Consider the following 19,272-nt stretch of genomic DNA (forward strand, 5'->3'; position numbering starts at 1 on the left):
AGTGAGACTGCCAGTCATTCTAAACATTCTATTTAAAAGAGCACAAGAGCCACAGAGTGCTAATGAGTTAATGAGTCCTCAAAGTGCGGTTCATCAGCATTGAAATGTGCTGTAACTACAAAATACATACCAAATTTATCCAAATTCATTTTTAAAAAAGTAAAGGCTATAAAATAGCATGTATTTCCTGTATTGATTCAACATTAGTTGCATGTTGAAATGAAATGCTTTGCATGGGATACAAAAATGCATTAATAAGATTATTTCATTAACTTAATTTTGCTGTTAAAGGTATCTTCTAAAAAATTTAACTCAGATATGCAGGAAAATATCAAATATGAGATTTACATAATATTTCTATTGAACTTAGATACCATCAATCAGTCAATGTAATTTCTATCCTATAACACTGAATTCATCTCTGTTTCTGAGAAAAGGGAGCATGGCTCAGATAATTCCCTTGATCTAATTTAATAATACTTTCTTGCTTTTCCAAGAGAGACAAACATGTTCCTGGCATTAAATTACCAAAAAAAAAAAAAAAATCCTCCGGGTACTTACAGGCAACATTAGAAATAATAAAAAAACAACAGAAATAATGTCTTCCACCTTTTTTTTCCACCTTTTTTTCTTTTTAAGTAAGAGGCAGAAACATTGTTTGTTTGCTTATTTTTTTATGCTTTCCTTCAATAAATAAAATTCCTAAGCATCTCAGAAGAAATCTTTCCTCAAGAGATAAGACCAGGGGGATCTTAGGGCCCTTACTATGACTATTCATCTTCTTATGACCAATCATCCATTCATTCCTCTTGACTCACATTAAAATCTTGAACTAACATCTGTGTTAGTTTGGGGCCTTTGGACTATTTTGTTATTCATGATGTCTAGTGTCTCTGTGAGCTCTGAATATAATGTGGAAACAGTTCATCCAGAGATGGCTTCTAGAAAGACTCAGAGAACATTGATTTTGTGTTGCCCAAAAGAGCACAAGCGGCAATTCTTACTTCTCCTACATGTTTGTTTTTGAGTAAGTGGTAGTGCTGTTCTCTACAGTTTATCCTTAACCAAAATGTCTCACTGCATCAGTTTCTCCTGAATTTACTGGAGATGGCCCTAACTAGTGCTGGATTGTCAAATCCAGACATAGAGAATGCTAGTGCTTGTGGAGTGATTCAGATAGACTCACCCATTACCTCTTGCCTTGGTGTGTGTGGTTGATTGAAGAAACAAACTTGGGGCTAGAGCGATAGCACAGCAGGTAGGGCGTTTGCCTTGCATGCAGCTGACCCGGGTTCGGTTCCCAGCACCTCATATGGTCTCCCAAGCACTGCCAGGAGTAATTCCTGAGTGCATGAGCCAGGAGTAACACCTGTGCATTGCTGCATGTGATCCAAAATAAAATAATATAAAATAGAGAAACAAACTTATGTCTTGACTGTGCTGATGTCTTGCTACAAGTGCAGTGAGTGTATCTTTTGTTCATGCTGAGATGGAGATCACTCACTTCTACTGCTCTATTATGATGATGATTAAATAATCATATCTTCATTCCAGATGGAAGGCCATTACAGTCCTGCCATGCCGCTCTGGAGTATTAGAATTGAGCCTTGAGAGTAGATTATGGATATTGGCACTGCATAAAATGCAAAAAAATTAAAAGAATGTTTTGCTTTCCTTATTTGGATCTAAATACCAGCTTCAACCAACTTCCTCTCCATTTGGTGCCATGGACACAGTTCCAATTCAAAACTCAGGCAGCAGAAATTAGTGCCAGCAAATTCTAAGAAATTCTTACCTGTTCTATTTGATGCAGTTGAGAAACATGGAGGTAGAATGTGATGTAATTACTATTATATATAGTTAGCTCCTTTTTTCTGCAGATACAGGAGAAAAGCAGAATTTCACTCTTTACCCCACTACTGTTACTTACATTTTTTTCAGACTTTATGACGTCATAAATATGTTAAAAATCAGTAGACACCTAGTTTGAATTATGACAGATTCCCAGGCTTGCAAAAAGCTGTAGGCTACTCTCTCCTGGCACTGGGAAGTGGCATCAGAAATCAGTCCCATCAAACCATAATTCCAACAGGAAACAGTCATTGTTAGCAGACTGTTTTACACCTTCAGTGCAGTTCTAAATGCAGTAGCCCAAGACAGTCAACACACAAACATGCTCAATTGGCTTTGTGTTTCATATTTTTGCCTAACTCTAGACTAATCTAAGTGTTCTGAGAAGATTTAAGGCAGCTTAGCCTACACTGTGATATTTGGTAGGTTACATGTATTAAACACATCTCCAGTTTATGACTGTTTTCAACTTACAATGGGTTTATTGTGAATTTCCCCCCTGGATAGAAGAGGAAAATCTGTATTAATGATATATTCCTTCTATCAAAAAAGCAAGAAATCGAAATGCCATACAATGTGCTGTCTGCAGGTACAGCTACAGTGGTTTTCTATTTTCAATTCCCAATATCCCAGACACAAAATGCAGTACTCTGCCTACTCTCCTGCTAAGACTCAATAAACATTAAGTTCACTGAACCTCTTACAGGATAAAGATATCTAGAAATTATATCATGCATGCAACATGTTAAATGAAATACTTGAAAGCCTTTAAACAATTTATTAGGGTCCAGAGAGATAGTTCAAAATCTTAATACATGCATTGTATGAGGCAGTGCCAGGTTGGACCCCTGGTACCACATCACATCTGATTACTTATTCTAGTGATCCCTGAGCACAAAGGTAGAAACAGCTCATGAGAACCACTAGTTGTAGCCAAAATAAGTCAATCAATAAATAAACAAAATCCTGTATTTTGGTTCTCCCAACGAAGTATTATTTTTTCTTAGAGCCCTCACTTGCTCTCCTTTCTTCCTCAACCTTTCTGGAGCAACACAGTACCATTAATTTATTCTTGATGTCTGGAGAATCTGCTACAGCATCAACCTCTCCCTTAAATGGATTGTCAGGAGTTTCTTTCCTAACTCAGCACTCTGACAGAAATTCTGGTGAGCTACCTTCTGTCCATCTTGCTGTGACCTGCATGTTTTATGAACCAAGCTCTGTGTCTCTGCAGATCAGAACCCAGCAGTCCCGACCATGGCTCATCAACAATTGAGCAAGATCTCGCTGCCCTGGATGCTGAAATGACCCAAAAGTTAATAGATTTGAAGGACAAGCAACAGCAGCAGCTGCTTAATCTTCGGCAAGAACAATATTATAGTGAAAAATACCAGAAGCGAGAACATATTAAGCTGGTAAGACCAAAAAAGCATGATTTATGTTCACAGAGTTTGAACTCTTTTACTAATAAAAAAAAAATTTATGATGTTGGATGACTTAAAGGGAGACAGAGGCAGCTCTGACTAAATTTTTCTTCTTTTCTTTCTTTTTTTTTTACTCAATAGTGTTACTGTGAAGCAAGGTTATAAAGAGATGTTAGATGTATATTTTCATCTCTATTATGGTGCTGATTTACCAAGCACTGAACTTAAAGCAGAAATAAAACTCTGTGTTCAGGTTTTTAAAAAATCATTTTTAGAATTGAAAGTTGAATAGGTTTCATATTCTCCACCATGGTCACGGTCACAGTCACGGTCCTCCCGTTGTTCATCGATTTGTTCGAGCGGGCCCAGTAACGTCTCCATCATGAGACTTGTTGTTGCTGTGTTTGGCATATCGAATATGTCAAGGTAGCTTTCCAGGTTCTGCTGTGCGGGCGAGATATTTGCGGTAGCTTGCTGAGCTCTCCGAGAGGGGCGGAGCAATCAAACTCAGCTTGGCGGGGCCGGCTGTGCGCAAGGCAAAATCCCTATAGATCCATTATTCCACCTTTTTTAAAAATACTTTATTTTTTAGTTTTTTAATTTAATTATAGCTTGGGTCCCGTGTTTACAAATTTTATGTTTGGTTTTGTTTTATCATTTATTTAACAGTTATTTCACTTCTCCACCACCAAAGTGACCAAGTTCCTCAATCCCTTTTATTTCCTGTTCACCTCATATTTTCCCACCACAGACTTCCCCATTTTTTATTTGTTACTGCCAATTCTGTAATACAGGGACAAGGATTTTGACATCATTTGATACTGCCCAATCTCTTGTATTTCTTCTCTATATACTACATACACCATTTTTCCTTGTTATTCAACATTTTTGTTATCCAATTTCTTTACCAAGCATATATTGTGTTTTGTTGCATTTATTCTCATAACTTTTTTTTGCATTAAAACCATTTTTGAGATGTTTGGAGTTTCTGGGTAATTAGAAAACACCTATTTTTTTTGAAGTAAGAACAGACTGCAAATAAATTTTCACTTCTTTTATATCCTAGGGATTTGCACGAAATAAACAAAAATACTTGCAGTTACTGATCACATTTTTAAAAGTCAAGGTCTGAATGGCCAATGTGGAATTTTCCCACCCAATTTCCGAGACTCTCTCTGAACGAAAATGCCACCATCTCCATTAATATCAGTGTTGGCCCCCAGGTTGCCTTCTCCTGACTTGTGACATTCTCTCCATTAGTGTTTCTGCCTTGACAAATCGTAGGACCATAACAGATGGTGACAAATTAAATGAATCAACAGTAAAGTAACCTTGAGAATAAGATTATGTTAAAAACAAAACAAGTGGGTAAACTTAATAGAAGTTAAATCTGTATTTTCATTTTTTCATTTCATCATCCTGTTATTCGTCGATTGCCTCGAGCAGGCCCCAGTAACGTCTCTTTCATCCTAGCCCTGACATTATATTCAAGGCTCTTTAGGAGAATGAGACCATCATTGTTACTGGTATTTGGCATATTTGGTACGCCACGGGGAGTTTGCCAGACTCTGCCCTGTGGGCAGGCTACATTCGATAGCCTGCAAGTTTGTCCAAAGTAGGAATGAGATAATAAGATGTCATAAAAAGATGTCCTGATAAGATGTCCGGGAGCTGGATTTTATAGTCTCTGAGTCTTGGCCGTTGATGGGATTACACGGCGCCAGGGGGCCAGGTGGTGGATGTGACCCCCGCCTACTGGAATTTGGAGGATCTGGGTGGAGGATGCTCAACTCCAATCCGAGTAGGCTGGGAGATCTCGGCCCCGGAACCCGTGTGAATTTGTCCCTCTGCCAGTACCTTCATGTGTGCGGAGAGTGGTCTCAGCATGGTGGTGTTTGGTCCTGGAGGTCTTCGGCTGCCGGAGCCCTGGTCGGGGCGGGGAGGAAAGCTCAACCCGCTCCCCTCCAACGGGCCCCGGTGAGGAACAGCCAGGCGCGGGGGCAGACTGCATACCGGGGGAGAAAATTCCGAAGCTGTTTCTGCTTGCATGTTGACAATCAGTGGATGGTTCTGGAACAACTATATGATGGATGCCTGTGTGTTAGACTACTTTTCTGGTATCAGTTTTCCAATGACAAAGTGCAAATAAGCAGTCAAAATCACATGAGGTCATATAAAAATCATATTCCACTGTGTCAGTTATTCTCAACTGAATTATACATCAGAATAACTGGAGTGCTTATTACAACAAGAAAAAAATCTGATCCTCTTCCAAATTTAGAATTTTGCCCTCTGATAGGGCTGGAGATGCTGAGAGTTCTGATCCCAAAGACACACTGCTCACTCCCTACATGTGATGCACAGTGATTTATTTTTACAAACTCCTCCTGATGTTTGATGTGCTGCCTTGGCTGTGAGCTGCTGAAATAAGCTTTGACAGGAGCTTGGGAGAGGGTACATCCAGCAGTGCTCATGGGCTACTCCTGGCTCTGTACTCTAGATTGCTACCAGATATGCTCAAGAAACCATGTGGTGCTAAAGATTGAACTGAGATCAGCCACATGCAAGGCAAGTGACTAAAGCGCTGTGCTATCTCTCTGGTCCCTGAAATAAGATTCAGAGTATAAAAGACTCATTAGGCAGGGGAAGTTTAATGCACGGAGGAAACTCCTTAACCCCCCAAAAATTAAAAAGTGAAAATTTTCTATGGGTTTCGGGCCATACCTAGTGATGTTCAGGGTTTACTTCTGATTCTGTGCTCAAGGATCACTACTCAAGGTGCTCAGGGGACAGTACACAGTGCCAGGAGCCAAAACCAGGCCAGATGCAAGGAAGGCAAGTGATCTACCCTCTGTCTCTCCAGCCCAAAGTAATTTTAAAGAAAGAGACAGATTTGGGGTCCTAGCTACAGTCACTGCTATCTGATTTTCCTTAGGCGTCCAGAAAATAATACTAGAATAAGTATAGGACTTGGCATGAATCAGACGGTTAAGCCACGTAGGAATAGTCCGATCCAATCCCTATGCTAAAACCCTCACGGCACTTCGTACTGGTCAGCCACTTTGAAATTCAAAAACAACTTACAGAGAAATTTCACAGCCAGTAAAGTGGATGCTGTTGGTTCTCTAACTGGAGAATTCCTGCTTTATAACCGTTGTAAAGATCAAGTCCTGCTTATCAGAATAACATCACATAGATTCACAAACACCATACATAATTAAGATCTCATTTCACTGGCTGTGATTCTCTGACCCTCTCCTCAACAATTATAGTTCACAGCTCATACAGTGAACATATTCAAAATTCCAGTTTTAATTACAGAGTTTTCCAACTCTGTGAGATTTGACTTTCAGATAAAGACCCAATGTCTTTAAACATTCCTTTGTTAAGAAGGCTAAGGCACAAGTATCTTGGATTTAGCAACTGCAGTTAATTTTAGGACTGTTTGAGAGTATGTACAATTTATGGTACATATATGCAGCTGGTATATTTCTATTAACTTTTATTAATGCTATTTGTAATAACCAAAAATTACTCTGCCAGGAAATCTTTTGATGGAAAGGCCCCCAAAAGTATTATCTCTATCTTTGGTTGTGGTTCTGAATTATGAACATTCCTCTCAGGCTAAATTAGACAAATGGAAGTGTAATTAAAAAGCAAGTAGGCCCCAGGTAAAAGAAAAGTATTTGGATAAAGAGGAACATTAAGCAGGTGATATTTCATCTCCAAAGTTGCTTGGGGAATTAAAAATAATTAAGCCTGGCAAGCTCCCCGTGACATATTCAATATGCCAAACACAGTAACAACAAGTTTCACAAAGGAGACGTTACTGGGCCCACTCGAGCAAATCGATGGACAATGGGAGGACCGTGACCGATGTTTTGGTTAAGGAATCTGCATTTCACATGCCAATACCCAGAGTTAAAGGGTCCAGAACAGATCAAGGATCAGTAGCACCAATGGTCTCTTTGCAAATTTTTTCATTTAAAACTTTATATTTGCACAATGCTCTGAAGGTATAGCAAACAACTTTAATGCCATATAATAGATGAAAAATAATGAGACCAGAAAATCAACATGCAAAGGCGGGTGCGGGAAAAAAATTTCTAATTCTATTAACTGACAAATAACAAGAGAATATTTGTTAGTAACTGTTCGTGCTGTCATGGCAGGGGTGGGGGAGAGGATGAAATGTGTTATCATGTTTTATAAACTCTGGAGCTTCGAAGAATCTTTTCTACCAGTCTAAGGAACTTTGTTCTTTTACTATTCCACTCTCTTCTTTCAAATTGTAAGACAACTGAATTTTTTTTTAATTTTTAATTTTTTAATGAATCATCATGGGATACAGTTACAGATTTATAAACCTTCGTGCTTACATTTCAGTATTATCGAGTACCCATCCCTCCACCAGCGCCCATTCTCCACCACCAGTATTCCCAGTATCCTCCCACATTCCCCCCATCTCCCCATCCCTGCCTCTGTATCAGGTGGATTCCCTTTTTACTCTCTCTCTCCTTTAAGGTATTGTGGTCTGCAATGTAGGTTTTAAGTGGCCATCATGTTCGGTCTATAGTCTACTTTCAGTACACATCTCCCATCCCGAGTGGGTCCTCCAAGCATCCTTTACTTGGTGGTCCCTTCTCTATCTGAACTGCCTTTCCCCCCAGCATGTGAGGCCGGCTTCCAAGCCATGGAGCAAGCCTCTTGTTCCTTGTCTCTACTATCTTTGGGTGTTAGCTTCCCATTTTGTTACTTTATATTCCACAAATGAGTGCAATCTTCTTATGTTTGTCCCTCTCTTTCTGACTCATTTCACTTAGCATGATACTCTCCATCTTAATAGGATGACTGACTTACAACACTTTTTTATGGTTTAGGAACACAGGTTCATATTCTTCAAACATATGTTAGCAGACTGTTTCACCACAAAAGGAATCATTCATCATGCGATTGGACTTTCTCCTTCACTTTCCTCCTGCCCCAACCACTGCATTTAGGGTAGCAAGGTTGTTAGACTTGCAGCATCTCTGCATTCAAGGGGATTTGATATTAATACTTATCTCTGTTGAAAATGAATTTGAGCTAAACCTGAAGGTCATTCCGGTTACCATGAGAAGTACAGGATGGTTTGCACTATTGAAGACCTTGACAAATGTGAATAGTTTTGGTTTTTTTTTTTTAATTTTTATTAGTGAAACATCATGAGGTACAGTTGTAGAATTACAACTTACAATTTTTGTGCTTGGGTTTCAGTTATACTATGATCGCGTACCCATCTCCCCACCAGTGCCCATTCTCTACCACCAATTATCCCAGTATCCCTCCCATTCCCCCATTCCCCCATCCCACCCCTTCCTCTGTGGTAGGGTATTCCCTTTTATTTTCTCTCTCCTTTTGGGTGCTGTGGTTTGCAAAAGAGGCACTGAGTGGCAGTCATGTTTGGTCTATAGTCTACTTTCAGCATGCATCTCCCATCCTGGGAGGATCCTACCAACACCCTTACTTGGTGCTCCCTTCTCTCTCTGAGCTGCCTTTCCCCCTATTATGTACAGCTGGCAGGAGTGAACCTCCTGGTACTTATCTCGATTATTCTTGGGTGTTAGTTTCCTATTTTGTTACTTTATATTGAATAGCTATTTTTGACAAGGAATCACATCCCTTGGAAGTCTCTCCTGTGATTCGCTCTCAAAATTCAAAGTGGAAATTCAAAGGGGAAGGAAAAGTTACTTTCAGATGGAGGTGAATAAAAACCTAAATGGAACTAGTTTTTGTGCTCCCTGAAATTTCTCCATATATATCTTAAGGGGTTGTAGACCTCAGGAAAGGACCTCATTCCAGGAACAACTATAGGGTTAGGGAATCTGCTCTCTTTACCTGGTCTTTGTCAGCTGTGTGGCTGGACCCTGAGTGTTGTCTATACCATTATAGTTAAGTTTAAATTTTAAATTTTAAATTGATTGGTGATATTGCGGTACCTTTAATTCTTCCTCCTTTTCAGTGGCTTCAAGGAAAAGACTTATCTTTATCTTATAAACACCACTTTCTTTATCCTCTGCAGAGCCTTAATTTGCTTTGCTTTCTACTTTTTATCCACTTTCTCATATTTTTGTTTTTGTCTACCGCATGTCCAATCTTAGTGGCTTTTTTTTTAAAAAAACATTACCTCCTGACTGCCCTACCAGCTATCATTTCTGGGTTCCAAACTAATGTTAGTATCCATCAACCTGACTTGTCGGATTCACTGCCAGTGCCAGGGGATATGTAAACAAATTGCTACCTCACACTGAAAGCTCTGGGTCCGTGCTGCTCAGCTAGAAATGGAATGGACCATCAGGATATAATAGTAATGAAGGAGAGTCAAGAATCAAGTGCTCTGAGCTGAAGAGATAGTATAGTGGGTGAGACACTTGCATTTCTATCCCTGGCACTACATATTGCCCCCCAAGCCCTGCCTGAGGGATCCCTGAGCACAGAGTTGGAAGTCATGAGCACTGTTTCTGTTGCCCAAAACAAAGAATCAAATGCTCTCCTTTTTCTTAACTGTTTCCATATGGAGTAACTATTTGATCATGCTAAGCTTTGGTTTTCTTATCTATTCATTGAAAATAACCTTCATCTCATTGAACAATAAATAATGACATATGTGCAAAAATTGTTTGAAAGGAACCTATTTTTTTATTATCAAAATAATAGACATGCCTGAGTGTGTGTATGTGTGTTATGTGTATGTATGCTGCAGAGATGTTACAATTTTTGACATCCTGTTATAGCTAATAGCAGAAGCTTATCATCTCATTATTTTTTGATAATTTCTGTCATCACTGTTCTTTGACCCAGTCTGTCTGGGAGCTAACCTTGAATTTTCTCCCTTCTTTGGACACACTGATGACATATATGTATGAGAAGTGATTGCAATGTTATAGTCTCCTCTGGAGTAATAGTGGTGTTATTTGTCTTCCTCCAATGTTCTGACATTAATATATGATCATTTTGTCTTGAGAAGCAAATGATTTAGCTTTCAAAAAGAACCTGAATTCTCAAGCAAGGTTTAAAAAGGCTTTATTTAGCAGAATCAAAATAAATAAATTTTAAAAGACTATAGTATATACAGTATATATATATGTATATATAGTATAGTAGTGAAACAAGGAATTAAATAATTGTGAAAATGTTCTTAATTTGCAAATTTACAGATTATTATTGAATAATCCAAACAGATCTTAGGTGCCTTCTATAGAAATATATATGGATAAAAATTATATTTACTGGAGCAGGAGCAATAGTACAATGAATGGGTAAGGCACTTGCCTTGCACACAGCTACCCTGGGTTCTATCCTTGCCACCATATATGGTTTTTCGAGTCCTCCAAAGTGATCCCTGAGCACAGAGTCAGAAGTAAGTCCTGACTACTGCTGACTGTGGCCAAAGCATCTTATATTTATCTCAGAATCTATTATTCTGATTTTAAAGAAAAGTTGAGCACATTTTTATATGTGCATTAGCTCTGTAGATTCTTTTTTATGTAAACCCATTATTTCCTATTTTTTCCAATTTGAATTGTCTCCTGTTCTTTTGACCCAAAATTCATGCTATATATTCTCATTTATTATTTTGAGAGGTTAGAAAGGTACCCTATATAATCTCCAAAGTCCTGCCGAGAGTGATCCTGAGTGCAAAGTCAGGACTAAACCCCTGAGCACTGCAGGGTGTACCCCCTTCCCCAAGCAACAAATAAACAACACACAAAAATAAAAATAAATATAAATAAATTTTTAAAGTGTTAAGAATTCTGGTCTAAAACAGTAACATTTCAACCTTGGCTTTACTGTTTTCATTTTCATTTTTTTCATCATCCTGTTATTCGTCGATTGCCTCGAGCAGGCCCCAGTAATGTCTCTTTCATCCTAACCCTGAGATTATATTCAAGGCTCTTTAGGAGAATGAGACCCATCATTGTTCCTGGTATTTGGCATATTTGGTACGCCATGGGGAGTTTGCCAGACTCTGCCCTGTGGGCAGGCTACATTCAATAGCCTGCAAGTTTGTCCAAAGTAGGAATGAGGTAATAAGATGTCATAAAAGATGTCCTGATAAGATGCGCAGAGCCCGGAGCTGGATTTTACAGTCTCCTGTAATCCCATCAAGGGCCAAGACTCAGAGACTATAAAATCCAGCTTTACTGTTTTATGTGTAAATAATCTTTATCTCCATATATTTTACATGATTATTGGTAACTATTTAGGTAAGAAAAAGGGGAAGATGTCAGTAAACAGAGGCATCCCCAAAGGCAAAGAAAATAATAGTTTTGAATTGTATCAATTTAGGCAATAGATTCTGCTGAAAGAGAATTCCAAAAATAGAACACAAAAGTCTGACAATTTAGGTTTTTGCCCCCTGGAATTACAGGATTCATTTCTTTGTTTGGAAAATGAAGGATTCTAAAATGATATATTTTGCATTAGTTGAAAAAAAATGTAGCTGACAAGCACATGCTATGATATTTATCTCCACGAGCCGCACCTCTGGGTCTCATTCCAAATGGACTGTTGAAATATTAAAACTATGATTTATAGCTTTATTTTAATTATAAACCACAGGACAAATCATGTCTCTATTAGTCAAGTCTTTTTTGCTAATTATTTGAAAACCTACTTTGAACTTTATTACTACCTATTTCACATCTGAATGTAAGCAATTGTTTTACATTTTCATTTATTATAAACTAAATGGCCTTGACATCTTCTGTAATTTTAGTCATTTGATTTTGCTTTGGTTTTCCATTGGCCGAAGTCAGCTATAATAATCTGAGTTCATTTGATCATCTGTAATAGCTTCTTACTTTTATCTTATCGAAGAAATTCACAATTGTATCAACTCTATTATACCAAGTTTACAATAACTTGCAAGTACTTTATTGCATTTATCATTATAAATGAAAATTTTGACTTATTTTGAATTTTAACTTAAAGCTATATATAAATAATTTTATGTGAAATGTCTTTGTACTAAACATATGGTCCTTTTGTTATTAAAATAAACATTTCCTTAACACAATGCTAATAATTATTTTTAGAATATTTAAAGACTATTACTAAATTTTCAAATCACACTTAAATTACAAAACTATATAATCCTACAATTTAGCAAAGAAAGTTTTTACCATTTCAAAATTACATGTTACTGAAGAAGAAATAAGGTACAGAGAATTGAGATGATAATACCCAGATTTTATCTAAGCCAGTGTTCTTCAATCTTTTTCTGACATGTTCTTTTGCAATCTTGTTTTCTTCCTGACCCACTCCCTGAACTGTCAGTTGGATCCCTAAGATCACACCTTCAACCCCCAACACACACACACACACACACACACACACACACACACACACACGCATTTATGTGATTACATTTGTGGTTTCCTAGAGGCATCAAGGGGGATCCACAGTGGGGACAATATGGCCCCCTATTGAGAAAAGTTGACTTAGGTTGATAAAGTGCTTCAATTAGTACTCTTTTATCAAATTTCTTGATATTTTTAAGTTCAAATATATATCCAATTTTTAGCCTCATGAATGACTATCAGAAATTAAATTCCTGAAAGTATTTACACTGCTTCATTTTTATTTCCCAGAAAACCACAGGGCTGAAATTTACTCTTGCATAATTAAGAAGTGGGAAAAACAAACAACCTTAAATATTATAGATTGAGTAAACCAAACTTACTGCCATTCAGTCATAGTTTCTTGGTCATATTTTTAAAATTTGTTTCTTTGTGGCAAGCTACCAAGAGTATCTCGCCCGCACGGCAGAGTCTGGCAAGCTACCTGTGATGTACTCGATATGCCAAACACGGTAACAACAAGTCTCATGATGGAGATATTACTGGGCCCGCTCGAGCAAATCGATGAACAACGGGAGGACCATGACCGTGATTTCTTTGCCCACACTCTTCCTTATACAGCACAAGTTTCCAAGGATCCTTTAAATGTGTAATTCAAATAAGCATCTATAAGTTCTATTTAGCTATATAAGAAATTTTTTAACTATGTCAGAGGTAGCACTATTCATAGCACTGTCCTCCCATTGTTCATCGATTTGCTCGAACAGGCCCAGTAACGTCTCCATTGTGAGACTTCTTGTTACTGTGTTTGGCATATCAAATACTTCACTGGGAGCTCCCTAGGCTTTTGCCCTGTGGGCGAGATACTCTTGCTAGCTTGCCGGGCTCTCTAGAGGGGTGGAAGAATCGAACTTGGGTCGGCCAGGTCAGCCACATGCAAGGCAAACACCCTACCCGCTGTGCTATCGATCCAGCGAATGTCAAAGATATGGGGAAATGTTCCAAATAAAATATGATCATGGTGATTGTCTTCATAGTCCAGGCTTTATCCTCCTGAAAAGCTAAGAGAGCTGGCAGAAAATGTTCCCTCCAGGTAGACAGGGAAGTCTGCCAAATCATCAGAACTTGCACTGTGTCCAGCACTCCTGGGGCAGTGAATAAATGACTCTTTTTCAATTTGAATAGCCAGGATAGACCCTATTACAAACATCTCTTTTGTTTTTAAAAATGTCAGCAATGCATTTGGTCTGTAGCGCATGACGGTTTAGAAGCATCATAAATTAAGTTCTTTGTGAAAGAAAAGCAGATGATTTCCAGTGAAACCCAAAGTAATGCTTTGGCTAGAGTTTTTAAAAAGCAGTATCTTCTCTGGACATTAGTGGAAGGAGAAGGAAAATGAGTCGCGCCTCACATGTGTACATTCTATACTTGAATCTTGGCCCATTTTCCAAAATGGTCCTTCTTAGAAGAGATTCCAAATGTGCCAATTTTTGTTCACATATTTTTTATCCCTTTTAAGTTAGAGTCATATAATTAGTCTGTTCCATGGAAACCATTCTCTTGCCCTCAAATGACTAAACCAAGTGAAATTTAGCATGGAGTTGAGAACAAACATGAAATTATATTCCCCAGAGCTTTCCTTTTTCACTCCTTAAAAGGTTTGGAACATTAACTAGAAGAGTTGTCATGAGTGCTAAGCAAATAAGCAAAATTATTGAAATGTGTCTATTCCTTTGGGGTGGAAAGTCATCCTTAAACTTAAAATTAAATGCTGTTTACTGCATTTCAATTTATTATGTACTCTGTTGGTTTATTTCCTAGGACTTCTAAATAAGTTTTTTGTTTTTCACTTCTCACTTTAACAGAGCTTTCTTTCAATGTGTTTGTGGCTAATAGATGATCAAACAGGTTCTCTATTAATAAATAATCTAAAATCAAGTATGCTTTTAAGTTATTTAAGAACTACCTCAGTTATTTTGCAAAAACAGTTCTTATGTGAGTCTTACTTTGATATCTTTTGCAGTAGGAATCCTGGGTCCAACACTGAGAGGTTCCTCTATATTATTCTAGACAGTGGGTAAAATGGAGGATAAAGCAGTCAATTAATTAATTAGCTTAAGTCGGAATTCTCCTTACTGCAAGCAACAAAAATCCATGTTGGACATATTTAGACAAGAAGAATATATATGAGAACAATAGAAAATGTGGATTATGTAAGAAAAGTTTTACAAGACAAACTTAGGGGAGGGAAACCATGGAGAAGTGAATTTCAGAGAACAGTCTACATCACTTTCTCTATCCTTTCCTCCTCTTTCTCTGCCTACCTTCTTCCTCTCCCTTCTTTTTCCTTCCCACTTTTCTTCTACCTCCTCCAATTCCCCATCCTCCTTCCTCTCTTCTTTGCTTTTCCCTGGTTTAAATATCCCACAAGATTTCCCTGAATTTAACATCCTCCAGGATTTCCAGATCCATCCAACTTACAGTGAATGACTTGATTTCTGTCTCTCTGTGGCACATAGTGTTCTATTGTGCATACATACTGCAGCTTCGTTATCTACTCATCAGTGGTTGGAAATTTGTGTTGTTTCCAAATCCCTAGCTATTGTACTAAGTGTTGCAGTAAGCATAGATGTGCATACCTCTTTTCAAATAAATGTTTTTTGTGTTTGGGGGCTTGACACCAAGAAGTAGAATTGCCAAATCACATAGGAACTTTTGTCTTTCATTTTTGCTAAATCTCCATACAGTCTAAGTCAAATCAAAAAGACAGGTAGGCTAAAATTAAATAGCATCCTACTGAATTACTGAATAGAAGAAAATATTCACATAAAATATATCAGCTAAAGGGGGTTTTTTTGGCGGGGGTCACACCCGGTGACACACAGAGGTTACTCCTGGCTCTGCACTCAGGAGTTACTCCTGGCGGTGCTCAGGGGACATATGGGATGCTGGGAATCGAACCTGGGTCGACCGCGTGCAAGGCAAACGCCCTGCCTGCTGTGCTATCTCCCCAGCCCCAACAGGGTTAATATTTTAGGTATATAAATCACCCACAAAATCATTGCCACTTGTTATAAGGGAAATTCATATCAAAACAATGAAATATCATCTTACATGACTGAGGATATATATATATATATATATATGTGTGTGTGTGTGTGTATGTGTGTGTATGTGTGTGTGTGTGTGTGTGTGTGTGTGTGTAGATAGATAGATAGATAGATAGATAGATAGATAGATAGCACTGTAGCACTGTCCTCCCATTGTTCATCGATTTGCTCGAGTGGGTACCAGTAACATCTCGCAACAAATTGTGAGACTTGTTGTTACTCTTTTTGGCATATTGAATATGTCACAGGAAGCTTGCCAGGCTTTGCCGTGCCAGTAGCTTGCCGGGCTCTCTGAGAAGGGTGGGCGGAGGAATCAAACATCGGTTGGCCATATATGCCGCGTGCAAGGTAAATGCCTTAACCCCTTTGCTATCACTCCAGCCCATATATATATATATATATGTATATATATATATATATATAGAAACAATAAACTATCTTTGTTGTCAGTGATGTAGTAAAAAAGGAGCTCTAATAATCGAAACCCAAGCACACAAAAAATGTAAATCTACAACTGTACCTCATGGTGTTTCACTAATAAAAAAATTTTTTTAAAAAAAAAGGAGCTCTAATTCAGTGCTGGTGGGAAACGTTGTTTTGTTCAGTCTCTATGGAGAATTTTTTGCATTCTTTTAAAAAATGTTAGTGCTATAGGTCCTCAGGCTACACTTGAAGATCTAGAAATCCAGGATATCTGGCAAGAATTTCTAGAATACTGTGAGAGATTTAGTAGGTGCTTTATTGATGCATTGCCAAATGTAGCCAAATTGAAGAGTTTAGATAAAAATGTGGGTTCTAGGTTCAAAGCATGAAGGAACTAGTTCAAATAAGGAACAAATACAGACAGTTTGAGGAATAGGTAAAGAGGGTGAAAAACGTCTTGGTCCAAGTCAGAGCTGACTGGTTAAAAGATTGTGATTTTGTTGACTGAGTCTCTGCATAGCAGAAGATGTTGCAGAAGGTAGAAGAAAAATTCACTGTGAACAGGTGCAGGCATATTCAAGAAAATCAGCAGTTATTTTGGAGTCAGGTGAATGATAGACATGAGAACATGAAAACAGAAGTATGAATGCAACAGAATTCAAAAGAGATACTGGGAGATGTAGCAGTGGAATTTAGAATGAGGGAGGACTCAAATATCCTTAAAATTATCCAAAACATCAGGGGAGATTTTGAAAATACCTAGTCCCTGCTCTTAATTGTGTGACTGTTATAGGTATAGGAAGAGGTACAAGAATCAGTATGTGAAAGCATTTCTCCACACATGAACCTGATATTGCAGTCATGAGTGGATCTTTGGGTGAATGGGAAATCATAAAGGGCATCTGGGGAAGTTAAGGCAGGGCTCTGAGAATATACCCTCAGCAAGATCAGTGGCGAACCTAGGAGGCCTTGAGGAAATACTGTCTTTGCACTAAGAAGCTTGACATTTAGAGAGCTTGACAAATGGCACTATGTAGCTGTAATATTTCAAAATTTCTTTAATGATGATCTGACAACCTCTTTAAAATAGATCTAATTGATTTTCTGTTGGCCCAAGCTCCTGTTACTATTCATTCATATTTATCTCACTTCCTAGAAGAATATGTCAGATTTCATGTTCATTTCAAGTTCATGTGAATTTTCTTTATTGCAGTGCTGTGAGAGAATTTCTGAACTTCTTTTACTGTATTAGATAAAAAGCTACCTATGATGTATTTGTTATGCCAAACACAGTAACAAGTCTCACAATGTTACTGGGCCCGCTCAAGCAAATTGATGAACAACGGGAGGACAGTGACAGTGACAGTGACAGATAAAATGAATTTTCTAAAAAAAAAGTCTGAAATCATCATAAAAGGCAGAATGAATGGACCCTGGTTTGCATCGTTTTGAATCTAGCTCTGTCACTTACTGCCTCTGTGACCCTGAAATTGTGCTGGTGGATCACTTGTATTCAAAAGCAAAGACAACAGCACGAACTTTACAGTGCAAATCTTAGAATTAAATATGTAGATATTATAAAACTTTTAAAACCCATGCCCAGCATGTACAAATTATCCATGAAGGTTAGAAAGATCATACAGCGGGTAATGCACTTGCTTTGCCTGTGATCGATTTGGGTTTAATCCCTGGCCTCCCTTAGGGTCTCTCATCAGAAGTGATCAATGAGCTTGTAATGCAGTAGTAGTGAATGCAGGTCTCTGTGTTCATCCACGGTCCCCAGGTTCTTCAGTATTTTCAAGAATGAAAATATTGTGTAATAAATATATATTCAGACTCAGAATTAGAAAATAGAAGTTAATTGGAAAGTAGAAGAGAGGAAGGAATGTAGTATAGGAATAAATAAGTATGACTCCTTTTGTGTGATTTTTATAGGGAAACTTGGTCTTTGTGTTACTTCTCAAGTAACAAGATGGTTACAAAGAATTCAGGGAATTTTCTTTGTCTTACAGAAGAGTCTGGCTAATTTAGGGCCTTTGTGCTGCTAAGTCTATCTCCCTATATGTATTTGCATTTAGGATTTTGGGGCTGTCAGATTTATTTAGGGCCTTTTGGTTTCTCCCTTAGACTGTGTGCTGGGTGTTCTCCCTTATCTTCAGGTCTTCTGGAAGCCTAAGAGCCGAGATAGAATTTATGGTCTTGGGAAAGTGTAAACCACCCATTCTCAGAGAGTCCCTGAATCTTCAGGAATGTCTAAAATGTAGACTTAAGTCCATTAAAATGGAACCGTGAACAGTAATAAGGGAATCTGAGGCCTCCTCTTTCACGTGGAGGAAGGGAAAAGCCCTGAGCCCTGCCAGGTGTGCACCCCCCCGCCCCAGCCAAAAACAGCAGCAAAAAATTATTGGTGAAATTTGCTGAAACTATTATTATTTTGCTTTACACTGTTGTTGCTGCTGTTTATATAAATCTGTGAACTCAGGACCAGAGTGATAGTAGTTTATGGGTAGGGCTCTTCCCATGCACACAGCCAATCCGGGTTCTGTCCTCAGCACCCCATAGGATTTCCCAAGCCTACCTGGACTGATCCCTGAGTTCAGGCCCAGGAGTAAGATCTGGGTATTTCTGCGTGTGGCCAATAAACAAAATTGTTGAATTTACCCTGGTGTGCTTGACATTCTGGCTCCATCTTTCATTAGTGGGGAATCAACAGTGGAGTAATCAGTTCATGGCAATTTGGCACCATCTGTTGTTCGGTGTCTCTGTAAGAACTGCATCTAGTTGCTACCAATACTTGAGCAAATGCAGAAGGTTCCATAGGCAATATGGAATAAAAAAAGAGATGAAGTTGAAGGAAAAAAAATACCGTCACATAATTGACAAGCATTTGTTGAGCACCTAATGAATACTTAGCCATTGTGCAGACTGCTGAAATACTACCCTCTTGGAGGTTGTTTCAATAATAGAAAATAAACACAAGATAATAAATGAATTGTTTCATAGCAATATATTTAAAATTCACTACTTGCATACAAAAAAATTTTTCTGGGGCTGAGGAATGGGGGATAGGTTTGGGGCCACACACAGCTATTCTCAAGGTCTTATCCTAGCTCTGTGATCAGC

General features: G+C 38.2%; 1 protein-coding gene across 2 annotated transcripts in view; it reads left to right on the forward strand.

The window, feature by feature from the left end:
• The window catches only part of PLCB1 (phospholipase C beta 1), a 787,019-nt gene that overhangs the window by 672,747 nt on the left and 95,000 nt on the right, over positions 1–19,272 (forward strand). For both annotated transcript variants that reach the window (XM_056121100.1, XM_056121101.1), the window contains exon 27: positions 3,086–3,266. In XM_056121100.1, the coding sequence (XP_055977075.1) occupies positions 3,086–3,266 (181 nt within the window). The remainder of the gene's footprint in view (positions 1–3,085; positions 3,267–19,272) is intronic.

Source organism: Sorex fumeus, unplaced genomic scaffold (assembly GCF_029834395.1).
Source record: "Sorex fumeus unplaced genomic scaffold, SorFum_2.1 ptg000044l, whole genome shotgun sequence".
Classification (NCBI taxonomy): Eukaryota; Metazoa; Chordata; class Mammalia; order Eulipotyphla; family Soricidae; genus Sorex; species Sorex fumeus.